Source organism: Argopecten irradians, chromosome 2, assembly GCF_041381155.1.
Source record: "Argopecten irradians isolate NY chromosome 2, Ai_NY, whole genome shotgun sequence".
NCBI classification, from domain to species: domain Eukaryota; kingdom Metazoa; phylum Mollusca; class Bivalvia; order Pectinida; family Pectinidae; genus Argopecten; species Argopecten irradians.
Genome location: NC_091135.1, coordinates 47,707,299 through 47,719,383, shown reverse-complemented (window position 1 = coordinate 47,719,383; position 12,085 = coordinate 47,707,299). Strand labels below are relative to the sequence as shown.

The 12,085-nt window shown below is 37.9% G+C and overlaps 1 protein-coding gene across 1 annotated transcript; it reads left to right on the top strand.

The window, feature by feature from the left end:
• The first annotated feature begins 507 nt into the window (after positions 1-507).
• On the top strand, positions 508-11,831 carry LOC138316671 (mitochondrial calcium uniporter regulator 1-like). The gene is made up of 6 exons (XM_069258339.1): positions 508-706; positions 1,881-2,006; positions 2,390-2,493; positions 9,417-9,548; positions 10,045-10,159; positions 10,495-11,831. Exons 1-6 carry the CDS (start codon positions 547-549, stop codon positions 10,548-10,550), a joined length of 693 nt encoding a protein of 230 aa, XP_069114440.1. The 5' UTR covers positions 508-546; the 3' UTR covers positions 10,551-11,831.
• The last annotated feature ends 254 nt before the right edge of the window (positions 11,832-12,085 follow it).

Here is a 12,085-nt window from a genome sequence, read left to right as displayed (position 1 = left end):
TTAGGACACCTCACGAGAAATGAATGCACGACACAAAACACTACCACAGTATAGAGAAATACAGCACAGGTACACAATACACCTACGGACAAAACAGCTTGACTGGTTAGCTTGCCTAGACATATATTGTAAACATATAAATTAACATCACCCGCTATAAATTACAATAAATAAAGTAAATAGGTACATTTATGTCATTAGAACAAAAATTAAAGCAGCTTATGTGTACTGTGATTCTAAAAGAATGGTGACAGGAATATGCCATTATGCCATAAAGTAATATTTTGTAACCTGGTTTTATTTGGAATAATGGACCCTCCCTAATGAACTGAACTATTCCCGGCCATTTGTTAAGTACAACTGTATCTGTATTTGCCGTTATTAGGCCTAAACTAACATCGTTTTTATATAGTTGGTATTTTAGAGAGAGAAAAAATTGTCGAGACAATTATTTCAGCTATGATTATTTTTATCAAAATAATAATGCCTCCCTTTATGTGTTTTTTGTGTCTTTCAAAACTAAAGAGTTCTAATTCAAGAAGAAAGATGTTGCAATCACATCGTTTGTTGTCGAGGCCCTTGCACAGATTGTTTAGCACTTTTACTCAAGATCTGTTTTCAACTCCAGTATGTAGAAGTTGTGCAAAAAGACAAATATCAGTTCGACATCCTCTGGATTTACGTAAACTGTCCAAGGGGACGACAGGTAATGGCCGGACTAGCATCAGACCTGACCGCACAGTCATGTAATGTTAGTGTTACTTAGTATTATCTGTTTTCATTGGCTGTTGCTGTTATTGCTTTATCACAGAGGAAATGGTAATATTTAATAAGATAAACTAATATACCTGACATGCATGGCTAATTTTGTTATAAACAAGGGGAAGTAACTCAAGCATCTCGGTTTGTATACTGCCAGTAGTTCAGAAAAAAATAATGGGAAATTTAATATTATATAATATAACCACACATAAACGACTAAACCAATGTAAAAATGAGTGTTAACTATTGAGAATATATCAGAATATTCCAGAAGGCGCCTATCAAAGTTTAAGAATACAAATGTTTGTTCTATGGCCCGTTTCAGCCTGTCAAATCATAATTAAAAAAGTTACGTTATTGAATAAGTTGTACATTTATACATTGACAAAGAGTACATGACCATTTACAATGGGTAGGGCAAGGTAACGGTGTGAGTTATTGGGAGACTAGTGAATTCCAGTCTTGACCTTTAGTTTAGCTCTGATTGATATTGCAGCGATAACGGGACAAACTATAAAACGCAGTCCCCACGTTGTTTTCTGTATACAGACAATGATAACTGCAGAAGTCATGTTTCAAGACATCATGAATAACAAGTATCTCCATGGAACAATTTACCACCTGAAGTCGGTAATGCACAAAACATTCGAGGCACGTCGTGACATACGTCGGAAAAATGAAAATGTCCTATATGACTAACCCCCCCCCCCCCCCCCATGAGATGCAATAGAAGGAGCTGAATATAGAGGCATAAGCCTGTGTTCAGAAATTACCCTAAGGTATGATAAGAAATAAAATTTGAAGACCAAATACTATATTACTGACTGCATTTTCAGGGAATGTCGAACTGATGAAAGCCTGCGTTTCATTGTTTGTCACATTATCGCTGCAATATCAATCAAAGCTGAACCAAATGTCATGACTGGAATATAAAATTCCCCATTCACCAGTCTCCCAATAATTCATGCCGATACCGTGCTCTACCCTCCGTAAAGTGTCATATACACTCATGTCAATTTATAAATGTACAACTTAATTAATCAGGTAGTTGTAATTTGACAGGCTCAAACTGACCATCATATGTTTTTGACTGTTGACCTTACTAGTTCCTCTTACAGTATGTGTTAATAAGAGAGGGTATTGTGCCAGCCCTGAGGCCAGATCCATCAACCCTACCTTAGATGCGCAGTCCAAGATTTTTTACTTTGATACATTGGCATTGGTAAACAAGCTGAAATCCCAAGGTGAGTCTATTATTAAGTTAAGCAATACAAGATCCAAAAATGACATGGGTACAATTTGCCATTGATAATTCCAATCTTTCATCAATTATGACATCGCAAAAGAACGCTTCAAAATATGACAGCACAATTATAAGATGGTGGAACAAATCGACGGTTTACCGTACGTTACTCATGTTGTTTAAAAATAGGATTTCAAAACCCTCTTATTCTCATAGCAAATCGTGGAAAATAATACTTTATTTCCTGTTGTGATAGTCAACATGAATATGGTGCTACCTGGTATCTTTTTAATAATGATTGTGTTGATTTGGTTTTCGAATTAATTCCATATCTAGATTAGAATAAGAAAAAAAAAATTAGCTTTCTTTTGAACCACTTTATAGGTTTTACAGAGGAGCAGGCTACAGCAATTACAGAAGCTTTCTCGGAGGTTCTTAATACAAGTATTGAACATCAGACAAAGAACATGGTCACCAAACCTCAACAGGTAAGACTGTAAAGTCAGGTGATCATTCATGGTCACCAAACCTCAACAGGTAAGACTGTAAAGTCAGGTGATCATTCATGGTCACCAAACCTCAACAGGTAAGACTGTAAAGTCAGGTGATCATTCATGGTCACCAAACCTCAACAGGTAACTGTAAAGTCAGGTGATCATTCATGGTCACCAAACCTCAACAGGTAACTGTAAAGTCAGGTGATCATACATGGTCACCAAACCTCAACAGGTAACTGTAAAGTCAGGTGATCATACATGGTCACCAAACCTCAACAGGTAACTGTAAAGTCAGGTGATTATTCATGGTCACCAAACCTCAACAGGTAACTGTAAAGTCAGGTGATTATTCATGGTCACCAAACCTCAACAGGTAAGACTGTAAAGTCAGGTGATTATTCATGGTCACCAAACCTCAACAGGTAACTTTAAAGTCAGGTGATCATTCATGGTCCCCAAACCTCAACAGGTAACTGTAAAGTCAGGTGATCATTCATGGTCACCAAACCTCAACAGGTAAGACTGTAAAGTCAGGTGATCATTCATGGTCACCAAACCTCAACAGGTAACTGTAAAGTCAGGTGATCATTCATGGTCCCCAAACCTCAACAGGTAACTGTAAAGTCAGGTGATCATACATGGTCACCAAACCTCAACAGGTAACTGTAAAGTCAGGTGATCATTCATGGTCACCAAACCTCAACAGGTAATGTAAAGTCAGGTGATCATACATGGTCACCAAACCTCAACAGGTAACTGTAAAGTCAGGTGATCATACATGGTCACCAAACCTCAACAGGTAACTGTAAAGTCAGGTGATCATTTATGGTCACCAAACTCAACAGGTAACTGTAAAGTCAGGTGATCATACATGGTCACCAAACCTCAACAGGTAACTGTAAAGTCAGGTGATCATACATGGTCACCAAACCTCAACAGGTAACTGTAAAGTCAGGTGTATCATACATGTCACCAAACCTCAACAGGTAACTGTAAAGTCAGGTGATCATATATACACTCACAGGTTCACCATAATAAGGTGAACACATTGTCACTCACAGGTAACTGTAAAGTCAGGTGATCATACATGGTCACCAAACCTCAACAGGTAACTGTAAAGTCAGGTGATCATACATGGTCACCAAACCTCAACAGGTAACTGTAAAGTCAGGTGATCAGTATCATGGTCACCAAACCTCAACAGGTAACTGTAAAGTCAGGTGATCATACATGGTCACCAAACCTCAACAGGTAACTGTAAGTCAGGTGATCATACATGGTCACCAAACCTCAACAGGTAACTGTAAAGTCAGGTGATCATACATGGTCACCAAACCTCAACAGGTAACTGTAAAGTCAGGTGATCATACATGGTCACCAAACCTCAACAGGTAACTGTAAAGTCAGGTGATCATACATGGTCACCAAACCTCAACAGGTAACTGTAAAGTCAGGTGATCATACATGGTCACCAAACCTCAACAGGTAACTGTAAAGTCAGGTGATCATACATGGTCACCAAACCTCAACAGGTAACTGTAAAGTCAGGTGATCATTCATGGTCACCAAACCTCAACAGGTAACTGTAAAGTCAGGTGATCATTCATGGTCACCAAACCTCAACAGGTAACTGTAAAGTCAGGTGATCATATACATGGTCACCAAACCTCAACAGGTAACTGTAAAGTCAGGTGATCATTCATGGTCACCAAACCTCAACAGGTAACTGTAAAGTCAGGTGATCATTCATGGTCACCAAACTCAACAGGTAACTGTAAAGTCAGGTGATCATCATGGTCACCAAACCTCAACAGGTAACTGTAAAGTCAGGTGATCATACATGGTCACCAAACCTCAACAGGTAACTGTAAAGTCAGGTGATCATACATGGTCACCAAACCTCAACAGGTAACTGTAAAGTCAGGTGATCATTCATGGTCACCAAACCTCAACAGGTAACTGTAAAGTCAGGTGATCATACATGGTCACCAAACCTCAACAGGTAACTGTAAAGTCAGGTGATCATACATGGTCACCAAACCTCAACAGGTAACTGTAAAGTCAGGTGATCATACATGGTCACCAAACCTCAACAGGTAACTGTAAAGTCAGGTGATCATACATGGTCACCAAACCTCAACAGGTAACTGTAAAGTCATGACAGGTGATCAACATACATGGTCACCAAACCTCAACAGGTAACTGTAAAGTCAGGTGATCATACATGGTCACCAAACCTCAACAGGTAAGACTGTTAAGTCAGGTGATCATTCATGGTCACCAAACCTCAACAGGTAACTGTAAAGTCAGGTGATCATTCATGGTCACCAAACCTCAACAGGTAACTGTAAAGTCAGGTGATCATTCATGGTCACCAAACCTCAACAGGTAACTGTAAAGTCAGGTGATCATACATGGTCACCAAACCTCAACAGGTAACTGTAAAGTCAGGTGATCATTCATGGTCACCAAACCTCAACAGGTAACTGTAAAGTCAGGTGATCATTCATGGTCACCAAACCTCAACAAAGGTAATCACTGTCAAAACCTCAGGTGTATCATACATGGTCACCAAACCTCAACAGGTAAGACTGTAAAAGTCAGGTGATCATACATGTCACCAACCTCAACAGGTAACTGTAAAGTCAGGTGATCATACATGGTCACCAAACCTCAAATCAGGTATCAACATGTAAAGTCAGGTGATCATACATGGTCACTTACCAGGTTTCCAAACCTCAACAGGTAACTGTACACTGTTAAGTCAGGTGGGATCATACATGGGATAATGGGGGACCATAACCTCAATGGGAGGGGGTGATAACTAACTTAATCCACTGTAATATGGGATGATATATTTCAGGGAGTGATCCAAAAAATTTCAACAAACTTAAATCATGGGATGGGGGATTTCATAACTTAATCTCAACATGGGATGGGGGATTTCATAAAACTCAAAATCAATGGGATGGGGGGATTTCATAACTTAATCCATGGGATGGGGAATTTCCATAACTTAATCCATGGGATAGGGGATTTCATAACTTAATCCCATGGGATGGGGGATTTCCATAACTTAATCCATGGGAATGGGGATGGATTCATAACTTAATCATATGGGATGGGGGATTTCATAACTTAATCCATGGTGAAGGATGGGGGATTTTCATGAACTTAATCATGGGATATGGGGATTCATAACTTAATCCATGGGGATGGGGATTTCATAAACTTAATCCATGGGATGGGATTCCATTTCATATAACTTAATCTATTGGATGGGGGGATTCAAAACATAATCCATGGGATGGGGATTTCATAACTTAATCCATGGATGGGGGATTTCATAACTTAATCCATGGGATGGGGGATTCCATAACATAATCCATGGGATGGGGGATTTCATAACTTAATCCATGGGATGGGGGATTTCATAACTTAATCACATGGGATGGGGATTTCATAAACTTAATCTTAATTGTCATAACATGGAATGGGGATTTCATAACTTCATCTATGGGATGGGGGATTTCATAACTTAATCCATGGGATGGGGGATTTCATAACTTAATCCATGGGATGGGGGATTTCATAACTTAATCCATGGGGATGGGGGATTTCCCATAACTTAATCCATGGATAGGGGATTTCATAACTTAATCCATGGGATGGGGGATTTCATAACTTAATCCATGGGATATGGGGATTTCATAACTTAATTGCATGGGGGGGGGATTTCATAACTTAATCCATGGATAGGGATTTCATAACTTAATCCATGGGATGGGGGATTTCATAACTTAATCCATGGGATGGGGGATTTCATAACTTAATCCATGGGATGGGGATTTCGCATAACTTAATCCATGGGATGGGGATTTCATAACTTAATCCATGGGATGGGGGATTTCATAACTTAATCTATGGAATGGGGGATTTCATAACTTAATCCATGGGATGGGGGGATTTCATAACTTAATCCATGGGATGGGGGATTTCATAACTTAATCCATGGGATAGGGGAATTTCATAACTTTAATCCATGGGAATGGGGATTTCATAACTTAATCTTATGGGATGGGGGATTTCATAACTTAATCCATGGGATGTGGGATTTCATAACTTAATCCAATGGGATGGGGGATTTCAAAACTTAATCCATGGATGGGGGATTTCATAACTTAATCCATGGGGATGGGGGATTTCAAACTTAATCCATGGGGATGGGGGATTTCATAACTTAATCCATGGGATGGGGGATTTCATAACTTAATCCATGGGATGGGGGATTTCATAACTTAATCCATGGGATGGGGGATTTCATAACTTAATCCATGGGATGGGGGATTTCAATAACTTAATCCATGGGATGGGGATTTCATAACTTAATCCATGGGATGGGGATTTCATAACTTAATCCATGGGATGGGGATTTCATAACTTAATCCATGGGATGGGGGATTTCATAACTTAATCCATGGATGGGGGATTTCATAACTTAATCCATGGGATGATGGGGATTTCATAACTTAATCCATGGGATGGGGGATTTCATAACTTAATCCATGGGATGGGGGATTTCATAACTTAATCCATGGGATGGGGGATTTCATAACTTAATCCATGGGATGGGGGATTTCATAACTTAATCTATGGGATGGGGGATTTCATAACTTAATCTATGGGATGGGGGATTTCATAACTTAATCCATGGGATGGGGGATTTCATAACTTAATCCATGGGATGGGGGATTTCATAACTTAATCCATGGGATGGGGGATTTCATAACTTGATCCATGGGATGGGGGATTTCATAACTTAATCCATGGGATGGGGGATTTCATAACTTAATCCATGGGATGGGGGATTTCATAACTTAATCCATGGGATGGGGGATTTCATAACTTGAATCATGGGATGGGGGATTTCATAACTTAATCTATGGGATGGGGGATTTCATAACTTAATCCATGGGATGGGGGATTTCATAACTTAATCCATGGGATGGGGGATTTCATAACTTAATCCATGGGATGGGGGATTTCATAACTTAATCCATGGGATGGGGGATTTCATAACTTAATCCATGGGATGGGGGATTTCATAACTTAATCCATGGGATGGGGGATTTCATAACTTAATCCATGGGATGGGGGATTTCATAACTTAATCCATGGGATGGGGGATTTCATAACTTAATCCATGGGATGGGGGATTTCATAACTTAATCCATGGGATGGGGGGATTTCATAACTTAATCCATGGGATGGGGGATTTCCATAACTTAATCCATGGGATGGGGGATTTCATAACTTAATCCATGGGATGGGGGATTTCATAACTTAATCCATGGGATGGGGGATTTCATAACTTAATCCATGGGATGGGGGATTTCAATAACTTAATCCATGGGATGGGGGATTTCATAACTTAATCCATGGGATAGGGGATTTCATAACTTGATCCATGGGATGGGGGATTTCATAACTTAATCCATGGGATAGGGGATTTCATAACTTAATCCATGGGATGGGGGATTTCATAACTTAATCCATGGGATGGGGGATTTCATAACTTAATCCATGGGATAGGGGATTTCATAACTTAATCCATGGGATGGGGGATTTCATAACTTAATCCATGGGATAGGGGGATTTCATAACTTCATCTATGGGATGGGGGATTTCATAACTTAATCCATGGGATAGGGGATTCCATAACTTAATCCATGGGATGGGGGATTTCATAACTTAATCCATGGGATGGGGGATTTCATAACTTAATCCATGGGATGGGGGATTTCATAACTTAATCCATGGGATGGGGGATTTCATAACTTAATCCATGGGATGGGGATTTCATAACTTAATCCATGGGATGGGGGATTTCATAACTTAATCCATGGGATGGGGGATTTCATAACTTAATCCATGGAATGGGGGATTTCATAACTTCAATTCCTTCTCCAGAAGAGAGAAAGGACACTTATAGCTAAAGGAGCGCTAATTATGGCAAACATGGTATGAGTTGAAATTGATGATTTCATTAATAATGCATGCTGCAGTTATGTCGCATGCATTGATGACATGACATAATTGTCTGATGTGTGTGAGCTGTATTTCACCTCCCTGTGTAAGATAACGTTTTTTTCTATCCTTGTCAGGATTATCCCGTGGTTGCTAGGGAAATGATAACTCTGTCTTTTATCAGGATAGGGAAAAGACAGCTCACATGCGCTAGACTATGATGTGACGTCATCATTACATGCGGTGACTATTGTCGATGATGTCACAAAACTTGGCACATAGTGACGTTCCTACGATGGTGTGGCTTTGGAAATGTTTCTCTATAACTGTAGTTTCATGTTTCGTTAAAGTATGGGAGAAAAGGAATCAAACATTGGTCTGTCAGGTGGACAGGGATATCTCAACCCTCGTGAAAGATTTTGTCCGTCAACCCTTGGCAAGCCTCGGGTTGACCAGCCAAATTTTTTTTCACTTGGGTTGAGATATCCCTGTCCACCTGACAGGCCCATGTAAGATTCTATTAGCCTTCCCTAACAACTACAAGATATCCCTGTGAAGTATGGGAGAAATAGATGCCGCAGTCTTTGTATGAATTCAGGATGTAAGGATGAGCTGGATGTTCTCCCCTCTTTATAGCAGGAAAATGAAAATTCATGTTTATCCCTTGCTTTAAGATACAGAATTTCTACAATTGTTTTCTACAATTGTTACCCAATTGTAGAAGTAAGTTTTAAAAATTGTATTGTTTCTACCACCAAAATATCAAACCAACTGTTGTGTGCACGTTGACTGGCCATCATCTCGCCCTCATTACTATAGTTGGAAGTAGAATTTAAAGCACAGATTTAACACCAACAACATTGCAGTATTATAAGGAAAGGTGATATAATGACTTGTACTTACAGAAACAAACCATGCAGATCAAACAATTCCAGCAGACTCTGCAAGATGAGATGGGGAAACTAAAAAATAATGTTGTTCTCGACATAAATCTGGAAAAGAGTCGTAGCACTGAAGCGGTGAGTTTTTAAGTTTATATATTAATCTCCATGATTAGGATGTATTGTACTATTTAACCAGGATAACATGAAAGCTCAGCAATTACTGTCTAAAAGTTCAGCTGTTGTGTCTGCATACAGTTTGTGTACATTGTCTTACTGTACTACAACAGTTTGAGTCAAATTTGTACACAGAAATTAAGAAGGAATTAATGAGAAGTGAAGAAACTGTATTGTAGATAAGGCTTTGTTCATATCCACATGTGTACAAACCTTGAACAAATCTTATGTTTGGTCACCCAAAGTACATTTTATACATACCTTTATTTTTAAGATTGCCTTTATCAGAAAAATTAAATGTAAAATTTATGAGTCAGGACTTTTCAGATTGAGTGTTTTATGGTGTTAGTCGTAGCAAAATCATGGCAATGCATACTTAGAAGAAAACAATATTTGGTCTTTCTTGCTAATTGCTGTGTGTAAGTTCCTGCTTATGTTTAAATTTGTTAAATTTTAGCATGCGGAAAACCGTAAAGAGCTTCAAGTCCTAAACAATAAGATTGTCACAGATACAGCTGCTTTGCACACCAAGATAGAAACATACCGTAATGACGTCTTCAAATACGCAGCAGGTCGGTTCTTGCCACAATTTTATTAGAAAAAATTAGTATCAAATTACATATCCAATACTTAACCTTAATTTCAGTTTTGATTTCGTGCAAAATACAAAATAGTAATATACTGAAGTAGTTGAACCTTGTAGAAACTTCCATTTTAATGTTAGCATGAAGTCAGGGCAAGACTAGCTACTACATTTTAAAAAGTTTTAAGTCAGCATGTTCAAGTTGAAAAAATTAAACTAAGATGCAAGTTTAACAAAATAAGATGCAAGTTTTACTAATACATGTAAATGGTTTCTGCATAATTAAATTCCTTTTTGACTAAATCAAGAACATTGCATTAATAGGAGCGGTGGCTGGTACAGCAACACTATGTATAGGACTTCTGAGATTGTGGATGTAAGGATGTTTCAAATGTAACAGCTGACGCTTGTTAGGGAATTTTGTTTCTGTGATTCATGACTGGAAATGAGCAAGATTCTGGAACAGCCAATCATTTGTGGAGCTTCTGAGACTTGGTGTGAGCTAGTTAACTGGAACAGCCAACATGTTCAAAAATTAAATGGAAAAGCTGTTGAAGCAAAATAGTTAATTCGGACAATTGTGCAGTGTTTGGGGTTTTGATGACTTGATGTGAAGGGGAGATAACTATAACAGCTACCTGGTTTGAATGTGAAGAGTTCACTGCCTGCCTTCCACCCTGTTTTATGGTTCATCTCCAGGTATAAAGAGTTCAGAACTATCAACCATCTGCGACATGCTTGTTGATATTACAACATAAGTGGATCAAAGAATGAATCAGTGTAAATGCTACATGTGGATTGATGAGAACAACATACTGTTACTGCTGTTGTGGTTTTAATGGGCACGCTGTCTAATTAGTGTATATCGGATGGAGTTATATATAAAAGGAAAAACCGACAGAAATTATTTTTATGTGATGCATAATTATCATAAGTGATGGATTGTCAAAACAAAAATCAATAGTGTAGATTTAAAACAAACACTACCAGACAGAGTAATTGATTTTCGTGTGTGAGACTTGTCAAGTATTTATTGGAAAAGAATATTTAAATAGGCTTAGCCTGTTATCCATTTATATATGTTTGTATACATACATGTATAATATAAGTTGTTAAATATCTATTGTTAACTATAAGGATGTGATGTTTATTACAGTCTATCTAACTATGATCATTGATAGTGATGATATGTTGTTCACTGTGATGCATGTATAGTTACATGGGCACCACTCTCATTGATTTGTTTTATCATTATACATCATATTGTATTTAAATTTTGTATTCAGTTCCAAGGATATATGTGTTATGATTACAAGAGAAACATGGAAGAGCATTTTACAGATTTATACTTCAGTTATTAATGTAGTAAGAAAAAGTGCCATAAAATGTACAATCTCTGCAGTTTTTAACTTAATACTTAATCATGATACAGTAATATTGTCTTGTTTCTAAGAACGGAATCATAGAATCAATTGAGAACATTGGAATAAAGGAGCATATCATATATATGTATCAAAGCACACCTTCAGTGCTGTGTGAGTTCAGTAATATTATTATCCTATAGGTATACTGAATTGGAATCATTCAATGTGGACAGAATCAAAAGTTCTTAATTTTTATGCTTAATACAGAATTTGTTTGAAAGAGAGTAGATGACATTATTTGGTTTGAAAGAGAGTAGATGACATTATTTGGTACTGATATATTTGTACTATCTGAGAATGGTGACATTGCATCACATCTCTAAAGTTCTCAATGTCAGGGTATTGTTAACTTATTGTGCAATATTGACTCTACATTTCTAAAAATAGAAGCATCTGCTTGATATTCAAAATTCAAATACACAACAATTGTATGATGGATGGAGTCTCCAACAGGTAACATTCATTGTTAACTTTTAGATCAACTTAAGGCC

What these genes read in the sequence shown, in the direction of transcription:
- LOC138316671 (XM_069258339.1), top strand. Translation starts at nt 547, where the DNA reads ATGTTGCAATCACATCGTTTGTTGTCGAGGCCCTTGCACAGATTGTTT. An exon ending in AGAGTCGTAGCACTGAAGCG is followed by an intron (nt 9,549 to 10,044) that starts GTGAGTTTTTAA and finishes GTTAAATTTTAG; the next exon opens with CATGCGGAAAACCGTAAAGA. An exon ending in CGTCTTCAAATACGCAGCAG is followed by an intron (nt 10,160 to 10,494) that starts GTCGGTTCTTGC and finishes TTGCATTAATAG; the next exon opens with GAGCGGTGGCTGGTACAGCA.